Here is a 23,383-nt window from a genome sequence, read left to right on the forward strand (position 1 = left end):
CAAACCATTCCACCTTCGACAATGGGGCGGTATAGCTCGGCAACTTGAGGGTTCCAGGTTCGACCCCCGCTTCCGCCAACCTAGTCCCTGCCGTCGTGTCCTTGGGCAAGACACTTTACCCACCTGCTCCCAGTGCCACCCACACTGCTTTAAATGTAACTTAGATATTGGCTTTCACTATATAAATGCGCTTTGAGTCACTAGAGAAAAGCGCTATATAAATTAAATTCACAACATTTTTTTTTACCATGAATTGATTAACGTGAACCCCGACTTAAACAAGTTAAAAAATATGTTGGGGTGTTACCATTTAGTGGTCAATTGTACGCAATATGAAGTGAAGTGAAGTGAATTATATTTATGTAGCGCTTTTCTCTAGTTACTCAGAGCGCTTTACATAGTGAAAGCCAATATCTAAGTTACATTTAAACCAGTGTGGGTGGCACTGGGAGCAGGTGGGTAAAGTGTCTTGCCCAAGGACACAACGGCAGTGACTAGGATGGCGGAAGCGGGAATTGAACCTGCAACCCTCAAGTTGCTGGCACGGCCGCTCTACCAACCGAGCTATGCCGCCCGCAGGCTTTTCCTTGACGAAGTCCCCAAATTCCCAGATTTCCCAGATTTCAAGTTTTCCAGGACATTTTTCCCATTCTAATTGAAATTGGCCATTTTTCAAACTTAAACCATTTCCACATTTTTCATCCAATTCAATCCATTCCACCTTCAACACATTCCTGGAAATTAAAAGTACTTTTTCCCCAAGTAAAAAAAAAAAAATCCAGGAATTCCCATTTTTTTCCAAACCTTTTTTTGACCCTTTTCTCTGGCAACTACTCCTTCCACATTTTTCAACCCACTTCAACCGTTCCACCGTCAAAACATTTCTTTTAATCAGGATTTTTAAAATTCCTGGTTTTCCCAAAATTCCAGGAATTCCTTAATACCATTTCTTAATTACAAATGTTCCTTCTACCACATATCTCGACCAATTTGAAACATTGCAACAACAACACATTCCTGGATTTCAGTTCAACTTCAGCATTGGAGCATTTACACACACAATTGCTCTAGGAATTGCCTCTTCTCGTTCAACTTCTTCTTCTTCTTCTTCTTCAGATTATGTCGCGCTCTACCTTCCACATTTTCTACCCGATTCAAAGCGTTCCAACTTCAAACTGTTCAGCTTATTCAGGAATCGCGGGCTTTTCCTTGATGAAGTCCCCAAATTCCCAGATTTCAAGTTTTCCAGGACATTTTTCCCATTGTAATTGAAATTGGCCATTTTTCAAACTTAAACCATTTTCACATTTTTCATCCAATTCAATCCATTCCACCTTCAACACATTCCTGGAAATTGAAAGTACTTTTTCCCCAAGTAAAAAAAAAAAAATCCGGGAATTCCCATTTTTTTCCAAACCTTTTTTTGACCCTTTTCTCTGGCAACTACTCCTTCCACATTTTTCAACCCACTTCAACCGTTCCACCGTCAAAACATTTCTTTTAATCAGGATTTTTAAAATTCCTGGTTTTCCCGAAATTCCAGGAATTCCTTAATACCATTTCTTAATTACAAATGTTCCTTCTACAACATATCTCGACCAATTTGAAACATTGCAACACCAACACATTCAAGTTTTTTACCCTTTTCAAAAAAATTCCCGCTTTTCCTGAAATTCCCATAATCCGTTGAAATGAACGGAACATACTTCAAAATTCCACAACTCCCACATTTTTCATCTGATTCAAACTGCTCCAACTTCAAAATATTCAGCCCGTTTGGGAATTGTGTGCTTGACTTTAACAATTCTAAAAAAAAAAATCCAGGATTTCAGTTCAACTTCAGCATTGGAGCATTTACACACACAATTGCCTCTTCTAGTTCTACTTCTTCTTATTATTATTTAAATTTTGCCGCGCTCTACCTTCCACATTTTCCACCCGATTCAAAGCGTTCCAACTTCAAACTGTTCAGCTTATTCAGGAATCGCAGGCTTTTCCTTGATGAAGTCCCCAAATTCCCAGATTTCAAGTTTTCCAGGACATTTTTCTCATTGTAATTGAAATTGGCCATTTTTCAAACTTAAACCATTTCCACATTTTTCATCCAATTCAATCCATTCCACCTTCAACACATTCCTGGAAATTGAAAGTACTTTTTCCCCAAGTAAAAAAAAAAAAATCCAGGAATTCCCATTTTTTTCCAAACCTTTTTTTGACACTTTTCTCTGGCAACTACTCCTTCCACATTTTTCAGTCCACTTCAACCGTTCCACCGTCAAAACATTTCTTTTAATCAGGATTTTTAAAATTCCTGGTTTTCCCAAAATTCCAGGAATTCCTTAATACCATTTCTTAATTACAAATGTTCCTTCTACAACATATCTCGACCAGTTTGAAACATTGCAACACCAACACATTCAAGTTTTTTACCCTTTTCAAAAAAATTCCCGCTTTTCCTGAAATTCCCATAATCCGTTGAAATGAACGGAACATACTTCAAAATTCCACAACTCCCACATTTTTCATCTGATTCAAACTGCTCCAACTTCAAAATATTCAGCCCGCTTGGGAATTGTGGGCTTGACTTTAACAATTCTAAAAAAAAATTCCAGGATTTCAGTTCAACTTTAGCATTGGAGCATTTACACACACAATTCCTCTAGGAATTGCTTCATCTAGTTAGTTGAATAATTTCCCTTTATGATGAGACAGTCACATGTGTGTGCTATTGTTTACTATCCGTCTTCTGTACAGTCCAACTCCAAAAAACATTTCACTTTGTTCATTTTCCAGACTATAGAGCGCACCGGTGTATAGGCCGCACCCGCTAGATATTAGAAATAAAGTTGTTTTCCATGTATTAGCCGCACCTGAGTATAAGCCGCACCCACCAAATTGTAAAAGGAAAAAATGTGTTACATTGTAAAACTTACCAACGTTGCTTGGAGTGATTTTTTAGCATTTTAGCCAATGCTAACAACGCTAGCTTAAATACATTATGATAGCACGCAAGAATATGCATGCAAACACTCCGACATACACCACACATGGGACACTTTAGTAAGCAAGAATGGTTTTAGTTATGTTGTAAAACTTACCAATGTTGCTTGGAGTGATTTATTAGCATATTAGCTAATGCTCACGACGCTAGCTTGATCACATTCCGATGGCACGTTACAAATATAAAATTAACACTCCTACAGACGTCACACATGGGACGCTTTTATAAGCAAGAATAGTTTTAGTTATATTGTAAAACTTACCAACGTTGCTTGGAGTAATTTGTTAGCATATTAGCTAATGCTAAAGATGCTAGCTTGATCACATTACGATGGCACGTACAAATACGCTTGAAAACACTGACAGACATCACACGTGGGACGCTTTAGTAAGTAAGAATAGTTTTAGTTATATTGTAAAACTTACCAACGTTGTTTGGAGTGATTTGTTAGCATATTAGCTAATGCTAACAACAGTAACTTGATCACTTGCTAACGATGCTAGTTTGATCACATTACAATAGCACGTACAAATACGCATGAATAGACTCCTACAGACATCACACATGGGATGCTTTAGTAAGCAAGAATAGTTTTAATTATATTGTAAAACTTACCAACATTTCTTGGAGTGATTTGTTAGCACATTAGCTAATGCTAACGGCACTAGCTTGATTACATTACGGTGGCACGTGCAAATATACATGAACACTCCTACAGACATCGCACATTGGACGCTTTAGTAAGCAAGAATGGTTTTAGTTGTATTGTAAAACGAACAAACGTTGCTGGGATTGATTTGTTAGCATATTAGCCAATGCTAATGATGTTAGCTTGATTACATTATGATAGCATGTAAGAATATGCATAAAAACTCCTACAGACACCACACATGGGACACTTTAGTAAGCAAGAATGGTTTTAGTTATATTGTAAAACTTACCAATGTTGCTTGAAATGATTTTTTAGCATATTAGCTAATGCTAATGACGCTAACTTGATCACATTACAATGGCATGTACAAATACCCATGAAAAAAACTCCTTCAGACATCACACATGGCACGCTTTTGTAAGCAAGAATAGTTTTAGTTATATTGTAAATCTTACCAACGTTGCTTGGAGTGATTTGTTAGCATATTAGCTAATGCTAACGATGCTAGCTTGATTACATTATGATAGCACGTAACAATATGCATGAAAACACTCCTAGAGACACCACACATGGGACACTTTAGTGAGTAAAAATAGTTTTAGTTATATTGTAAAACTAACAAACGCTGCTTGGAGTGCTTTGTTAGTATATTAGCTAAGGCTAACAACCCTAGCTTGATCACATTACGATGGCACGTACAAATATAAATAAGCACTCCTACAGACATCACACATGGGATGCTTTAGTAAGTAAGAATAGTTTTAGTTATATTATAAAATTTATCAACGTTGCTTGGAGTAATTTGTTAGCACATTAGCTAATGCTAACGATGCTAGCTGATCACATTACGATGGCACGTACAAATACGCTTGAAAACACTGTCAGACATCACACATGGGACGCTTTAGTAAGTAAGAATAGTTTTAGTTATATTGTAAAACTTGCCAACGCTGCTTGGAGTGCTTTGTTAGTATATTAGCTAAGGCTAACAACCCTAGCTTGATCACATTACGATGGCACGTACAAATATAAATAAGCACTCCTACAGACATCACACATGGGATGCTTTAGTAAGTAAGAATAGTTTTAGTTATATTGTAAAACTTACCAATGTTGCTTGGAGTGATTTGTTAGCATATTAGCTAATGCTAATGATGCTAGCTTGATTACATTATGATAGCACGTAAGAATATGCATGAAAACACTCCTAGAGACACCACACATGGGACACTTTTGTAAGTAAGAATAGTTTTAGTTATATTGTAAAATGTATTAACGTTGCTTGGAGTATTTTGTTAGCACATTAGCTAATGCTAACAATGCTAGCTTGATCACATTACAATGGCTCGTACAAATATAAATAAGCACTCTTACAGACATCACACATGGGATGTTTTAGTAAGTAAGAATAGTTTTAGTTATATTGTAAAATGTATTAACGTTACTTGGAGTATTTTGTTAGCACATTAGCCAATGCTAACGATGCTAGCTTGATCACATTACGATGACACGTACAAATAAAAATAAGCACTCCTACAGACATCACACATGGGATGCTTTAGTAAGTACGAATGGTTTTAGTTATATTGTAAAATGTATTAACGTTGCTTGGAGTAATTTGTTAGCACATTAGCCAATGCTAACGACGCTAGCTTGATCACATTACGATGACACGTACAAATATAAATAAGCACTCCTACAGACATCACACATGGGATGCTTTAGTAAGTAAGAATAGTTTTAGTTATATTGTAAAATGTATTAACGTTGCTTGGAGTAATTTGTTAGCACATTAGCTAATGCTAACGACGCTAGCTTGATCACATTATGATGACACGTCCAAATACAAATAAGCACTCCTACAGACATCACACATGGGATGCTTTAGTAAGTAAGAGTAGTTTTAGTTATATTGTAAAATGTATTAACGTTGCTTGGAGTATTTTGTTAGCACATTAGCCAATGCTAACGACGCTAGCTTGATCACATTACGATGACACGTACAAATAAAAATAAGCACTCCTACAGACATCACACATGGGATGCTTTAGTAAGTAAGAATAGTTTTAGTTATATTGTAAAATGTATTAACGTTGCTTGGAGTAATTTGTTAGCACATTAGCCAATGCTAACGACGCTAGCTTGATCACATTACGATAACACGTCCAAATATAAATAAGCACTCCTACAGACATCACACATGGGATGCTTTAGTAAGTACGAATGGTTTTAGTTATATTGTAAAATGTATTAAGGTTGCTTGGAGTAATTTGTTAGCACATTAGCTAATGCTAAAGACGCTGGCTTGATCACATTATGATGACACGTACAAATGTAAATAAGCACTCCTACAGACATCACACATGGGATGCTTTAGTTAGTAAGAGTAGTTTTAGTTATATTGTAAAATTTATTAACGTTGCTTGGAGTATTTTGTTAGCATATTAGCCAATGCTAACGACGCTAGCTTGATCACATTACGATGACACGTACAAATAAAAATAAGCACTCCTACAGACATCACACATGGGATGCTTTAGTAAGTAAGAATAGTTTTAGTTATATTGTAAAATGTATTAACGTTGCTTGGAGTATTTTGTTAGCACATTAGCCAATGCTAACGACGCTAGCTTGATCACATTACGATGACACGTCCAAACACAAATAAGCACTCCTACAGACATCACACATGGGATGTTTTAGTAAGTAAGAATAGTTTTAGTTATATTGTAAAATGTATTAATGTTGCTTGGAGTAATTTGTTAGCACATTAGCTAATGCTAACGACGCTAGCTTGATCACATTACGATGACACGTACAAATATAAATAAGCACTCCTACAGACATCACACATGGGATGCTTTAGTAAGTAAGAGTAGTTTTAGTTATATTGTAAAATGTATTAACGTTGCTTGGAATATTTTCTTAGCACATTAGCCAATGCTAACGATGTTAGCTTGATCACATTACGATGACACGTACAAATATAAATAAGCACTCCTACAGACATCACACATGGGATGCTTTAGTAAGTAAGAGTAGTTTTAGTTATATTGTAAAATGTATTAACGTTGCTTGGAGTATTTTGTTAGCACATTAGCCAATGCTAACGACGCTAGCTTGATCACATTACGATGACACGTACAAAAAAAAACAAGCACACCTACAGACATCACACATGGGATGCTTTAGTAAGTAAGAATAGTTTTAGTTATATTGTAAAATGTATTAACGTTGTTTGGAGTAATTTGTTAGCACATTAGCTAATGCTAACGACGCTAGCTTGATCACATTACGATGACACGTCCAAACACAAATAAGTACTCCTACGGAAATCACACATGGGATGTTTTAGTAAGTAAGAATAGTTTTAGTTATATTGTAAAATGTATTAACGTTGCTTGGAGTATTTTGTTAGCACATTAGCCAATGCTAACGACGCTAGCTTGATCACATTACGATGACACGTACAAAAAAAAATAAGCACACCTACGGACATCACACATGGGATGCTTTAGTAAGTAAGAGTAGTTTTAGTTATATTGTAAAATGTATTAACGTTGCTTGGAGTATTTTGTTAGCACATTAGCTAATGCTAACGACGCTAGCTTGATCACATTACGATGACACGTCCAAATACAAATAAGCACTCCTACAGACATCACACATGGGATGCTTTAGTAAGTAAGAATAGTTTTAGTTATATTGTAAAATGTATTAACGTTGCTTGGAGTAATTTGTTAGCACATTAGCTAATGCTAACGACGCTAGCTTGATCACATTACGATGACACGTACAAATATAAATAAGCACTCCTACGGACATCACACATGGGATGCTTTAGTAAGTAAGAGTAGTTTTAGTTATATTGTAAAATGTATTAACGTTGCTTGGAGTATTTTGTTAGCACATTAGCTAATGCTAACGACGCTAGCTTGATCACATTACGATGACACGTCCAAATACAAATAAGCACTCCTACGGACATCACACATGGGATGCTTTAGTAAGTAAGAGTAGTTTTAGTTATATTGTAAAATGTATTAACGTTGCTTGGAGTATTTTGTTAGCACATTAGCTAATGCTAACGACGCTAGCTTGATCACATTACGATGACACGTACAAAAAAAATAAGCACACCTACAGACATCACACATGGGATGCTTTAGTAAGTAAGAATAGTTTTAGTTATATTGTAAAATGTATTAACGTTGCTTGGAGTAATTTGTTAGCACATTAGCTAATGCTAACGACGCTAGCTTGATCACATTACGATGACACGTCCAAATACAAATAAGCACTCCTACGGACATCACACATGGGATGTTTTAGTAAGTAAGAGTAGTTTTAGTTATATTGTAAAATGTATTAACGTTGCTTGGAGTATTTTGTTAGCACATTAGCCAATGCTAACGACGCTAGCTTGATCACATTACGATGACACGTACAAATACAAATAAGCACTCCTACGGACATCACACATGGGATGCTTTAGTAAGTAAGAGTAGTTTTAGTTATATTGTAAAATGTATTAACGTTGCTTGGAGTATTTTGTTAGCACATTAGCCAATGCTAACGACGCTAGCTTGATCACATTACGATGACACGTCCAAATACAAATAAGCACTCCTATGGACATCACACATGGGATGCTTTAGTAAGTAAGAATAGTTTTAGTTATATTGTAAAATGTATTAACGTTGCTTGGAGTATTTTGTTAGCACATTAGGTAATGCTAACGACGCTAGCTTGATCACATTACGATGACACGTCCAAATACAAATAAGCACTCCTACAGACATCACACATGGGATGTTTTAGTAAGTAAGAGTAGTTTTAGTTATATTGTAAAATGTATTAACGTTGCTTGGAGTATTTTGTTAGCACATTAGCTAATGCTAACGACGCTAGCTTGATCACATTACGATGACACGTACAAATATAAATAAGCACTCCTACAGACATCACACATGGGATGCTTTAGTAAGTACGAATGGTTTTAGTTATATTGTAAAATGTATTAACGTTGCTTGGAGTATTTTGTTAGCACATTAGCCAATGCTAACGACGCTAGCTTGATCACATTACGATGACACGTACAAATAAAAATAAGCACTCCTACAGACATCACACATGGGATGCTTTAGTAAGTAAGAGTAGTTTTAGTTATATTGTAAAATGTATTAACGTTGCTTGGCGTATTTTGTTAGCACATTAGCCAATGCTAACGATGCTAGCTTGATCACGTTACGATGACACGTACAAATAAAAATAAGCACTCCTACAGACATCACACATGGGATGCTTTAGTAAGTAAGAGTAGTTTTATTTATATTGTAAAATGTATTAACGTTGCTTGGAGTATTTTGTTAGCACATTAGCCAATGCTAACGACGCTAGCTTGATCACATTACGATGACACGTCCAAATACAAATAAGCACTCCTACGGACATCACACATGGGATGCTTTAGTAAGTAAGAGTAGTTTTAGTTATATTGTAAAATGTATTAACGTTGCTTGGAGTATTTTGTTAGCACATTAGCCAATGCTAACGACGCTAGCTTGATCACATTACGATGACACGTCCAAATACAAATAAGCACTCCTATGGACATCACACATGGGATGTTTTAGTAAGTAAGAATAGTTTTAGTTATATTGTAAAATGTATTAACGTTGCTTGGAGTAATTTGTTAGCACATTAGCTAATGCTAACGACGCTAGCTTGATCACATTACGATGACACGTACAAATATAAATAAGCACTCCTACGGACATCACACATGGGATGTTTTAGTAAGTAAGAATAGTTTTAGTTATATTGTAAAATGTATTAACGTTGCTTGGAGTATTTTGTTAGCACATTAGCCAATGCTAACAATGCTAGCTTGATCACATTACGATGACACGTCCAAACACAAATAAGCACTCCTACGGACATCACACATGGGATGTTTTAGTAAGTAAGAATAGTTTTAGTTATATTGTAAAATGTATTAACGTTGCTTGGAGTATTTTGTTAGCACATTAGCTAATGCTAACGACGCTAGCTTGATCACATTACGATGACACGTCCAAATACAAATAAGCACTCCTACGGAAATCACACATGGGATGTTTTAGTAAGTAAGAGTAGTTTTAGTTATATTGTAAAATGTATTAACATTGCTTGGAGTAATTTGTTAGCACATTAGCCAATGCTAACGACGCTAGCTTGATCACATTACGATAACATGTCCAAATATAAATAAGCACTCCTACAGACATCACACATGGGATGCTTTAGTAAGTACGAATGGTTTTAGTTATATTGTAAAATGTATTAACGTTGCTTGGAGTAATTTGTTAGCACATTAGCTAATGCTAAAGACGCTGGCTTGATCACATTACGATGACACGTACAAATATAAATAAGCATTCCTACAGACATCACACATGGGATGCTTTAGTTAGTAAGAGTAGTTTTAGTTATATTGTAAAATTTATTAACGTTGCTTGGAGTATTTTGTTAGCATATTAGCCAATGCTAACGACGCTAGCTTGATCACATTACGATGACACGTACAAATAAAAATAAGCACTCCTACAGACATCACACATGGGATGCTTTAGTAAGTAAGAATAGTTTTAGTTATATTGTAAAATGTATTAACGTTGCTTGGAGTATTTTGTTAGCACATTAGCCAATGCTAACGACGCTAGCTTGATCACATTACGATGACACGTACAAATACAAATAAGCACTCCTACGGAAATCACACATGGGATGTTTTAGTAAGTAAGAGTAGTTTTAGTTATATTGTAAAATGTATTAACGTTGCTTGGAGTAATTTGTTAGCACATTAGCCAATGCTAACGACGCTAGCTTGATCACATTACGATAACACGTCCAAATATAAATAAGCACTCCTACAGACATCACACATGGGATGCTTTAGTAAGTACGAATGGTTTTAGTTATATTGTAAAATGTATTAACGTTGCTTGGAGTAATTTGTTAGCACATTAGCTAATGCTAACGACGCTAGCTTGATCACATTACGATGACACGTACAAATATAAATAAGCACTCCTACAGACATCACACATGGGATACTTTAGTAAGTAAGAGTAGTTTTAGTTATATTGTAAAATGTATTAACGTTGCTTGGAGTATTTTGTTAGCACATTAGCCAATGCTAACGACGCTAGCTTGATCACATTACGATGACACGTACAAATATAAATAAGCACTCCTACAGACATCACACATGGGATGCTTTGGTAAGTAAGAGTAGTTTTAGTTATATTGTAAAATGTATTAACGTTGCTTGGAGTATTTTGTTAGCACATTAGCTAATGCTAACGACGCTAGCTTGATCACATTACGATGACACGTACAAATATAAATAAGCACTCCTACAGACATCACACATGGGATGTTTTAGTAAGTAAGAATAGTTTTAGTTATATTGTAAAATGTATTAACGTTGCTTGGAGTAATTTGTTAGCACATTAGCCAATGCTAACGACGCTAGCTTGATCACGTTACGATGACACGTACAAATATAAATAAGCACTCCTACGGACATCACACATGGGATGTTTTAGTAAGTAAGAATAGTTGTAGTTATATTGTAAAACTTACCAACGTTGCTTAGAGTGATGAATAAAGAACCATACGAGTAGAAATGCTATGAACGGCTTGAAGGCTGAACGGCACAAACAATAATACACCTAATAAATTACACCTAATTAATGTATCTGCTTGTTTTTATATCTATAACTTTGCGTTACAGCTGTCAGTGAAGTGAAATCCATGTATTATCCGCACTGTTTTATAAGCTGCAGGTTTCGAAGCGCAGAAAAAAAGTTGCGGCTTATAGTATGGAATTGGTGGTATTAAGAATGACATTTGTGTTCCATTCTGTGATTCATGGCATGTGTGCTGTACTTCCTGGCCATAGAGACTAATAAAGTATAGGACATAATACATTCATTGTAGTCTAGTCCTCCAGGGAGACCCTTCATTGAGTGTGTGTGTGTTTCCAGGGGGGCTATCCTGCTGCTGCCGCCGCCGCCGCCGCTGCTGCATATCGCTATGCTCAACCGGCGGCCGTAACCGGAGCCACCGCCGCAGCTGCCGCATACAGTGACAGGTGAGGACACACCTGGGCCACAGAGCCCCCGGAGCAGGACAAAGTACTAACAACGGAGTTGCTGTCTTGTAAACACTTGTATCTTACAATCAACATTGAAATGAATTAAAATCACTTGAATTGGAATCATCAAGCAGCTAGAATGCGGCACACATGGATAAGTAGTGTGGCGGGTGTTATTTCCCATCATGCCTTGTAATGGGTGTCATTCAGATTTGTGTTCAGGTGCATGGACGTCTTTTATTGAGTGAGCAGGTTGTGTTGCAGACCATGTCTGCGGTTTTTTTGCACCATGACAAGGGAAGGTTGTTTCCTTCTGGTACATATAAATACATTTTGTGCGCCATTGAATTCTTTGTGAAATTAAAGCCTGAATTACTCACGTTGTCCACAAGATGGCGACAAAGTAATGGCTTCAAATTTGTCAGGCTTTTAAGATGAATTGAAATCTTCCTCGGCCAGATTCCTTTTTAAACTCATGAGGTCTCAGTTTTAATCATATACATAATATGTATATGTGTATATACACACACACATGTATATTTATATTTTATATATATACATATATGTATATATGTGTGTATATATACACAAACACACATATATATATATATACATATACATGTATATGACTACATATAAACACACACATATACATATATACATACACACACACACACATTATATATATACATGTATATAAAATTACACCCACAGTAGTGAAGTGATCCAATGTATTTTTGGGGTCGCTGGAGCTACATTCGGGCGGTAGGCGGGGTACACCCTGGACAAGTCGCTACTTCAACACAGATGTACAACATTCACACATTAGGGACCGTTAAGTGCTGCCAATCAAACTATCCCCAGGTGCATGTCTTTGGAGGTGGGAGGGGCCTATCCCCAGGTGCATGTCTTTGGAGGTGGGAGGGGCCTATCCCCAGGTGCATGTCTTTGGAGGTGGGAGGGGCCTATCCCCAGGTGCATGTCTTTGGAGGTGGGAGGGGCCTATCCCCAGGTGCATGTCTTTGGAGGCGGGAGGGGCCTGTCCCCAGGTGTATGTCTTTGGGGGTGGGAGGGGCCTACATCCAGGTGCATGTCTTTGGAGGTGGGAGGGGCCTATCCCCAGGTGCATGTCTTTGGGGGTGGGAGGGGCCTATCCCCATGTGCATGTCTTTGGGGGTGGGAGGGGCCTATGCACAGGTGCTTGTCTTTGGGGGTGGGAGGGGCCTATCCCCAGGTGCATGTCTTTGGAGGTGGGAGGGGCCTATCCCCAGGTGCATGTCTTTGGAGGTGGGAGGGGCCTATCCCCAGGTGCATGTCTTTGGAGGTGGGAGGAGCCTATCCCAAGTTGCATGTCTTTGGAGGCGGGAGGGGCCTATCCCCAGGTGCATGTCTTTGGAGGCGGGAGGGGCCTATCCCCAGGTGCATGTCTTTGGAGGTGGGAGGGGCCTATCCCCAGGTGCATGTCTTTGGAGGTGGGAGGAGCCTATCCCAAGTTGCATGTCTTTGGAGGCGGGAGGGGCCTGTCCCCAGGTGTATGTCTTTGGGGGTGGGAGGGGCCTACATCCAGGTGCATGTCTTTGGAGGTGGGAGGGGCCTATCCCCAGGTGCATGTCTTTGGAGGCGGTAGGGGCCTGTCCCCATGTGCATGTCTTTGGGGGTGGGAGGGGCCTATGCACAGGTGCTTGTCTTTGGGGGTGGGAGGGGCCTATCCCCAGGTGCATGTCTTTGGAGGGGGTAGGAAGCCGGAGTATCCGGAGGGAACCCACGCTGTCACGGGGAGAACATGCAAACTCCACACAGAAAGATCCCGAGCACAGGATCGAACCTAGGACCTTTGTATTGTGAGGCACATGCACTAACCTCTCTCTTACCGTGCTGCCATTTTTTTTTATCTATCATTAAAAAAAAAAAAAAAAATTCAAACTGTAGAAGACAAACATATTTAAACACTCACATTAAAAAAATGAGTTAACCAGAACAATATTATTTTATAACATTTATTCTGCCAAGAAAATATATTTATTGTTTTCAATAAAAGTGTGTTACAAGTGAGTATGACTACCCTGTGGCCACATCTAACAATGACGTGATGACAATAACCCCGATATGTTGTTGAAAACTCACAATTCTCTGACTGCTGAACTACAATTTGTTCAGAAGTGTGTCCCCGCACACACACACACACACACACACACACACGCATACACACACACACACGCACGCACACACACACACGGAGACACACACACACACGCACACACGGAGACACACTAATGGATGTGTTGAAGGTAATAGGATAAGAGTGCTTTGGGATCAATAGGCTCATAACGCGGCTGTGTTTGAGTGAATGTTTCCACGGTAACCAGAGCTGAGAACCGACTATAATATGATGTGCATGTCATTGACTTAGTGTTTTGTTGATCCTCCCACTCTTCATGCTGACTTTGTGCTTGCAGTTACGGACGGGTCTACACGGCGGATCCGTACCACGCTCTAACCCCCGCTGCTGCTGCCGCCTACAATGTGGGAGCCATGGTGAGAGAACACTCACATTGTCAGCATTCTTATGTTATGTGTTTGCCCTCTCCTCTAAACACTTGATGATGGGACTGTCTGCGACTGTCGGGTGTCCTTACAGCAGGTCAGAGCTCACGTTTATTTTAGCAGACCGCCTCCAAAAGGTGTTATGCACTGTGACTCCTCTTTTTCATCTGGTCTGCCAGAGAATAAGAAGACGGAGCAGGAGGGATGAGCGTTGTTGTGTAATATTTAGCGAGTATTCAAATAAAGCTACTTTTTGTGGTTACATTGGAGACTTTTGGAGACTAAAAAGTCTGACCTGTCTCTGCTCGGGAAGGTCTCCTACTGGCCCGACTATTATGTTAGATCCACTATGGACTGGACTCTCACTATTATGTTAGATCCACTATGGACTGGACTCTCACTATTATGTCAGATCCACTATGGACTGGACTCTCACTATTATGTTAGATCCACTATGGACTGGACTCTCACTATTATGTTAGATCCACTATGGACTGGACTCTCACTATTTTGTTAGATCCACTATGGACTGGACTCTCACTATTATGTCAGATCCACTATGGACTGGACTCTCACTATTATGTTAGATCCACTATGGACTGGACTCTCACTATTATGTTAGATCCACTATGGACTAGACTCTCACACTATTATGTTAAATCCACTATGGACTGGACTCTCACACTATTATGTTAGATCCACTATGGACTGGACTCTCACACTATTATGTTAGATCCACTATGGACTGGACTCTCACACTATTATGTTAGATCCACTATGGACTGGACTCTCACACTATTATGTTAGATCCACTATGGACTGGACTCTCACTATTATGTTAGATCCACTATGGACTGGACTCTCACGATTATGTTAGATCCACTATGGACTGGACTCTCACTATTATGTTAGATCCACTATGGACTGGACTCTCACTATTATGTTAGATCCACTATGGACTGGACTCTCACACTATTATGTTAGATCCACTATGGACTGGACTCTCACTATTATCTTGGATCCACTATGGACTGGACTCTCACTATTATCTTGGATCCACTATGGAGTGGACTCTCACGATTATGTTAGATCCACTATGGACTGGACTCTCACTATTATGTTAGATCCACTATGGACTGGACTCTCACTATTATGTTAGATCCACTATGGACTGGACTCTCACACTATAATGTTAGATCCACTATGGACTGGACTCTCACACTATTATGTTAGATCCACTATGGACTGGACTCTCACTATTATCTTAGATCCACTATGGACTGGACTCTCACTATTATGTTAGATCCACTACGGACTGGACTCTCACTATTATGTTGGATCCACTATGGACTGGACTCTCACACTATTATGTTAGATCCACTATGGAGTGGACTCTCACACTATTATGTTAGATCCACTATGGACTGGACTCTCACTATTATGTTAGATCCACTATGGACTGGACTCTCACACTATTATGTTAGATCCACTATGGAGTGGACTCTCACACTATTATGTTAGATCCACTATGGACTGGACTCTCACACTATTATGTTAGATCCACTATGGACTGGACTCTCACTATTATCTTAGATCCACTATGGACTGGACTCTAACTATTATGTTAGATCCACTATGGACTGGACTCTCACTATTATCTTAGATCCACTATGGACTGGACTCTAACTATTATGTTAGATCCACTATGGACTGGACTCTCACACTATTATGTTAGATCCACTATGGACTGGACTCTCACGATTATGTTAGATCCACTATGGACTGGACTCTCACTATTATGTTAGATCCACTATGGACTGGACTCACACTATTATGTTAGATCCACTATGGACTGGACTGTCACTATTATCTTAGATCCACTATGGACTGGACTCTCACTATTATCTTAGATCCACTATGGACTGGACTTTCACACTATTATGTTAGATCCACTATGGCCTGGACTCTCACACTATTATGTTAGATCCACTATGGACTGGACTCTCACTATTATCTTAGATCCACTATGGACTGGACTCTCACTATTATGTTAGATCCACTATGGCCTGGACTCTCACTATTATGTTAGATCAACTATGGACTGGACTCTCACTATTATGTTAGATCCACTATGGACTGGACTCTCACTATTATGTTAGATCAACTATGGACTGGACTCTCACTATTATGTTAGATCCACTATGGCCTGGACTCTCACACTATTATGTTTGATCCGCTATGGACTGGACTCTCACTATTATGTTAGATCCACTATGGACTGGACTCTCACACTATTATGTTTGATCCGCTATGGACTGGACTCTCACTATTATGTTAGATCCACTATGGACTGGACTCTCACTATTTTGTTAGATCCACTATGGACTGGACTCTCACTATTATGTTTGATCCGCTATGGACTGGACTCTCACTATTTTGTTAGATCCACTATGGACTGGACTCTCACTATTATGTTTGATCCGCTATGGACTGGACTCTCACTATTATGTTAGATCCACTATGGACTGGACTCTCACTACTATGTTAGATCCACTATGGACTGGACTCTCACTATTATGTTTGATCCGCTATGGACTGGACTCTCACTATTATGTTAGATCCACTATGGACTGGACTCTCACTACTATGTTAGATCCACTATGGACTGGACTCTCACACTATATATGAGAGTGATCATGGGCTCAGGAAGACTTAGGAAAAAACACTGTCTGCAAGTTAAAACTCTACTATGCAAAGCCAAATTCATTTATCAACAACACCCGGAAACACTTCGCCGGGCCCAAGCTCATCTAAGATGGACTGATGCAAAGTGGAAAAGTGTTCTGTGGTCTGACGAGTCCACATTTCAAATTGTTTAAGGAAACTGTGGACGTTGTGTCCTCTGGACCAAAGAGGAAAAGAACCATCCAGACTAGGGTGAAAGTGTTCTAGGCAGCATGTGTGATGGTATGGGGGTGTATTAGTTCCCAAGGCATGGGTAACTTACACATCTGTGAAGGCACCATTAATGCTGAAAGGTACATACAGCTTTTGGAACAACATATGTTGCCATCCAAGCATGGACGCCCCTGCTTATTTCAGCCAGACGATGCCAAGCCAGGTGTTACAACAGCGTGGCTTCATAGTAAAAGAGTGCGGGTACTAGACTGGCCTGCCTGTGGTCCAGACATTGAAAATATGTGGTGCAATATGAAGGCTAAAATATCAGAGAATCTGGAACAATTACTGGACGTAAGCGGCAAGGCCGAAAAACAACATTGATTTTTTTTTTTTTTTATCCACCCCATATTCATGTTCTTGTACCCTTCTATTGAATTTTCATACAAAACTTGAATGTGATGTTAAAAACTGCAAGTCCGGGAAGCGACGTGGTCTTTAAGCAGGTGTCTCTTGGTAGCTGCTGTGCAGTCCGTCTGCTGGAAGCTCCAGGAAAAGAAAATGGCCTAAACCGAGAAGGAGATGTTTGGAAGTATTCTTTCTGCATCTATAGTCAGGTTTAAAGCAGCTAGAATGTTCCCGTGTTGTGTTTTCTCCCAACCTCCTTGCTTTTATCTTATGTCTGCTAGCACACTCTCTGTTCTGTCTGAAGCGCTCCTGGTTGTCGGCCCACAGAGCTGTTTTGGCCAGTTCCTCTTCTGTTTTGAAGTAGCAGCTGTGCTCCTTTCTTCCTTTTTTAATCCGCCTGTATGTCATCCAACTGAATTTGGGACTAACCAGTGTGTTTTATTCCCTGAGGGGAAGACCAGCTGGGGTAATGTTGCCAAAGTCTAAGTGTTGTCTCCTGTGTCTTCCAGGCCAGTCTATACCGAGCGGGCTACAGCCGGTTCGCTCCGTACTAACGCCACAGATGACATCCAGGAAGTTCACATCTCCCCACAGGCCTTTTTTAAAGCTCTTTGTTTGGCAGACACACCCTGCTTTCTTTTCTGATATTGGACTCCCCCTCCTTTTTGTCCTGGTCTCATTAGCACCCCCCCCCCCCCTCTGACCAGGACCCCGGGTGCGACCCGCACAAACTTCACCAACTTCTCCCAAACACTAGAAGGTCTGCCAGGAGAGAGACTGTTCCCGCGGGATCTTCCTACACTACAAAGTCCACATCCTCGCCAGATCCGCCCTCGAGCCACTGGAAGACGCTGCTTACGGCGCAGTGGTGCGTTCAGGAACCTAAACTGTCTTTTAAAAAAAAAAAAAAAAAAAAAGTTGTAGGAATTGTTCTTTTTTTTGGACGAGAGTCTCAGCCTGACAGGAACCACTATTGTCTCAGTCGCTACCAAAAACAAGGGAAAAAAGTCACCCATGTTGTTCCCCCTACTTTACCTCAGTTTTATGTTTGCTTTCTGCTCCACTTAGCCACCAGACTTCTTTTCATCCATCTCCAGCAGCACAGCGCCACCTTGTGAGGCCTGACGGACACAACATCCGGGTAGTGCACTCACACACATGCAGGTAGTGCACTCACACACATGCGGGTAGTGCACTCACACACATGCAGGTAGTGCACTCACACACTGCTGACATGCAGGTAGTGCACTCACACACATGCAGGTAGTGCACTCCCACACATGCGGGTAGTGCACTCACACACATGCAGGTAGTGCACTCCCACACATGTAGGTAGTGCACTCACACACATGCGGGTAGTGCACTCACACACATGCGGGTAGTGCACTCACACACATGCAGGTAGTGCACTCACACACATGCGGGTAGTGCACTCACACACATGCAGGTAGTGCACTCACACACTGCTGACATGCAGGTAGTGCACTCACACACATGCAGGTAGTGCACTCCCACACATGTAGGTAGTGCACTCACACACATGTAGGTAGTGCACTCACTCACACATTGCTGACTTCCGTGTAGTGCACTCACACACATCTAGGTAGTGCACTCACACATTGCTGAATTCCATGTAGTGCACTCACACATTGCTGACATGCAGGCAGTGCACTCACACACATGTAGGTAGTGCACTCACACATTGCTGACATGCGGGTAGTGCTCTCACACACATGCAGGTAGTGCACTCACACACTGCTGACATGCAGGTAGTGCACTCAACACTGCTCACATGCAGGTAGTGCACTCACACACATGCAGGTAGTGCACTCACACACATGTAGGTAGTGCACTCACACACTGCTCACATGCAGGTAGTGCACTCACACACATGCAGGTAGTGCACTCACACACATGTAGGTAGTGCACTCACACACTGCTGACATGCAGGTAGTGCACTCACACACTGCTCACATGCAGGTAGTGCACTCACACACATGCAGGTAGTGCACTCACACACATGTAGGTAGTGCACTCACACATTGCTGAATTCCGTGTAGTGCACTCACACACTGCTCACATGCAGGTAGTGCACTCACACACATGCAGGTAGTGCACTCACACACATGTAGGTAGTGCACTCACACATTGCTGAATTCCGTGTAGTGCACTCACACACTGCTCACATGCAGGTAGTGCACTCACACACATGCAGGTAGTGCACTCACACACATGTAGGTAGTGCACTCACACATTGCTGAATTCCGTGTAGTGCACTCACACACATGTAGGTAGTGCACTCACACATTGCTGACATGCAGGCAGTGCACTCACACACATGTAGGTAGTGCACTCACACATTGCTGACATGCGGGTAGTGCACTCACACACATGCAGGTAGTGCACTCACACATTGCTGACATCCGGGTAGTGCACTCACACACATGTAGGTAGTGTACTCACACACTGCTGACATGCAGGTAGTGCACTCACTCACTGCTGAAATGCAGGTAGTGCACTCACACACTGCTGACATGCAGGTAGTGCACTCACACACTGCTGACATCTGGGTAGTGCACTCACACACTGCTGACATCTGGGTAGTGCACTCACTCACTGCTGACATGCAGGTAGTGCACTCATACACATCCAGGTAGTGCACTCACACACATGCGGGTAGTGCACTCACACACATGCGGGTAGTGCACTCACACACATGCAGGTAGTGCACTCACACACTGCTGACATGCAGGTAGTGCACTCACACACATGCAGGTAGTGCACTCCCACACATGTAGGTAGTGCACTCACACACATGTAGGTAGTGCACTCACTCACACATTGCTGAATTCCGTGTAGTGCACTCACACACATCTAGGTAGTGCACTCACACATTGCTGAATTCCATGTAGTGCACTCACACATTGCTGACATGCAGGCAGTGCACTCACACACATGTAGGTAGTGCACTCACACATTGCTGACATGCGGGTAGTGCTCTCACACACATGCAGGTAGTGCACTCACACACTGCTGACATGCAGGTAGTGCACTCAACACTGCTCACATGCAGGTAGTGCACTCACACACATGCAGGTAGTGCACTCACACACTGCTGACATGCAGGTAGTGCACTCAACACTGCTCACATGCAGGTAGTGCACTCACACACATGCAGGTAGTGCACTCACACACATGTAGGTAGTGCACTCACACATTGCTGAATTCCGTGTAGTGCACTCACACACATGTAGGTAGTGCACTCACACATTGCTGACATGCAGGCAGTGCACTCACACACATGTAGGTAGTGCACTCACACATTGCTGACATGCGGGTAGTGCACTCACACACATGCAGGTAGTGCACTCACACATTGCTGACATCCGGGTAGTGCACTCACACACATGTAGGTAGTGTACTCACACACTGCTGACATGCAGGTAGTGCACTCACTCACTGCTGAAATGCAGGTAGTGCACTCACACACTGCTGATATGCAGGTAGTGCACTCACTCACTGCTGAAATGCAGGTAGTGCACTCACACACTGCTGACATGCAGGTAGTGCACTCACACACTGCTGACACTGGGTAGTGCACTCACACACTGCTGACATCTGGGTAGTGCACTCACTCACTGCTGACATGCAGGTAGTGCACTCATACACATCCAGGTAGTGCACTCACACACTGCTGACATGCAGGTAATGCACTTACACACATGCAGGTAGTGCCCTCAACCACTGCTGACATGCAGCTAGTGCCCTCAGCCCCTGCTGACATGCAGCTAGTGCACTCAGCCCCTGCTGACATGCAGCTAGTGCCCTCAGCCCCTGCTGACATGCAGCTAGTGCACTCAGCCCCTGCTGCTCATCTCCACAGTAGTTATAGTTGTCTTCACACCTTCGTATAATCTTTGTTCTTGCTGTTTGGTTCCAAAGATTTTTTTGTTGTTGTTTTTTTTTTATTTTCTGAAAAAGCACATTTTTTAGACTCGATGTATTTGTCTTTTTTGCGTTTGTTTTTTAAAAGTATATATTGCGTGTGTTTGAGTCATTTCAAAAGGAAACCTGCCAACCAAGAAGTCACCTGACTTTGGTCCATATTTTTGTTGAGAAGCGGGGGAATGGCGACAGGTGCATTGTGGGAATCTTGTGGCGGGACCAGGGCGGTCTTGTACCATGGCGTGCAGTAGCTCTTCTTCTTCTTCTTCTTCTTCTTCTTCTTACAAGTGTTAGCACAAGTGTTGCTATGCATGCTTTTCCTGAGCGGGCGGATGTTGCAACTTTTTCCTTTTCCTGCATGACTTCAAGTCCTTGTGCTGGAGGGCCACGCGGGGGCGGGGGGGGAGGGAGAAGTGACATTTGATGTGCCGCTGTGGTCGTCATGGAGATCAGAAGTGCCATCAGACAGGTGGACAGTTGTTATTTAAAGAAGGGAGGTGAAGTGCGACCCCCGCACCGCACCCGCGTCACGCTGAACTGGGACGAAGTAAATTGCATGTGGCCTCTTTTCTGTATCACGCTGTTGAAGGTGGCCTTTATTTTCACCATGTACACGCTTTCTTTTGCCATCCTTGTATCTGTTTATTGGCCATTATTATTGAATGTATATAATAAACTCTTTGGTTTTTACACAACTTTGTTGGCAGCACAGCCGTGGTGGTGTTCATAGCACATGGAAATATAAACATCCAGGGGTGTGTCGGGGGGGGCCAGGTCACCATCTTGTGGACAAGGTGAGAGTCTCCAGCATGATGTGTACTTTCTTGTTGTCAGGAGCACAGCATTTACTTATGCGGCCCGATCCAAATAACCTTCCCTAGTCATGGTGCGGGAAATAAGCATAGCACAAAAAAGTCCACAAAACAAAAACCTCACATTAGCATAAAATATACAAAATCCCACCCTTTTAAATGCATTGCAAGGCATGATGGGAAAACTGGAAAACTCTCTCCACATTTATCCATGTTTGACTTTTAGCTGCTTGGTATTTCTGATTGATTACAAAAGAGTTTGTCACGGAAATAAACAATGAATAGAAGTCAAACTTTGACATACTTTTAATATCCAATTGTATTTATTAACTATATATCCATTATAATAATACTGTATATGTAAACACACACACATATTGTGTCTTATGCATCCACTCCATACATTTTCTACCGCTTGTCCCTTTTGGGGTTGGGGGGAGGGGGGCTGCTGGAGCCTATCTCAGCTGGATTGGGGCGGAAGGCGCGGTACATCCTGGACAAGTCGCCACCTCTTCGAAGTGCCTGTGAATATATATATATATACATACATACATATATCTGGTATATACATATGTATGTATGTATGTATATATATATATATATATTTGTATATATATGTGTATGTATATATATATATGTGTGTGTGTTTTCTTCTGCCACAAGGTATTTTTTTTTCCCTTCAAAGGCTTTTCTCATCAGTCCTGCGGCGTCACGTTTGCTGCGGTCGCCGCTAATAACGTATGCAGCAGGTCTGGGCTTCGCGGCGTGGTTGGTACTGCTTCCAGAAATTTTCGTGGTGAATCTGCTCCTTAATGCTCCCCGTCAACACGCCACACACCTGCTAAATGTCTTCTTCTGACGTCACTCACCACACACCTGCTAAATGTCTTCTTCTGACGTCACTCACCACACACCTGCTAAATGTCTTCTTCTGACGTCACACAGCACACACCTGCTAAATGTCTTCTTCTGACGTCACA

At 41.1% G+C, this 23,383-nt stretch overlaps 1 protein-coding gene across 16 annotated transcripts in view; it reads left to right on the forward strand.

Moving 5' to 3' along the window:
• Positions 1 to 22,286, forward strand: part of LOC133541212 (RNA binding protein fox-1 homolog 2-like) — a 176,455-nt gene extending 154,169 nt beyond the window's left edge. For 5 of the 16 annotated variants that reach the window (XM_061884408.1, XM_061884414.1, XM_061884421.1 and 2 more), the window contains 4 exons: positions 11,687 to 11,793; positions 14,253 to 14,331; positions 18,156 to 19,596; positions 20,097 to 22,286. In XM_061884408.1, the coding sequence (XP_061740392.1) occupies positions 11,687 to 11,793; positions 14,253 to 14,331; positions 18,156 to 18,200 (231 nt within the window). In that variant the 3' untranslated portion in view covers positions 18,201 to 19,596; positions 20,097 to 22,286. The remainder of the gene's footprint in view (positions 1 to 11,686; positions 11,794 to 14,252; positions 14,332 to 18,155; positions 19,597 to 20,096) is intronic. The other 11 variants (XM_061884412.1, XM_061884419.1, XM_061884420.1 and 8 more) reach the window with 11 other exon arrangements.
• Positions 22,287 to 23,383: the final 1,097 nt, after the last annotated feature.

This window comes from Nerophis ophidion, linkage group LG23, assembly GCF_033978795.1.
Source record: "Nerophis ophidion isolate RoL-2023_Sa linkage group LG23, RoL_Noph_v1.0, whole genome shotgun sequence".
NCBI classification, from domain to species: Eukaryota; Metazoa; Chordata; class Actinopteri; order Syngnathiformes; family Syngnathidae; genus Nerophis; species Nerophis ophidion.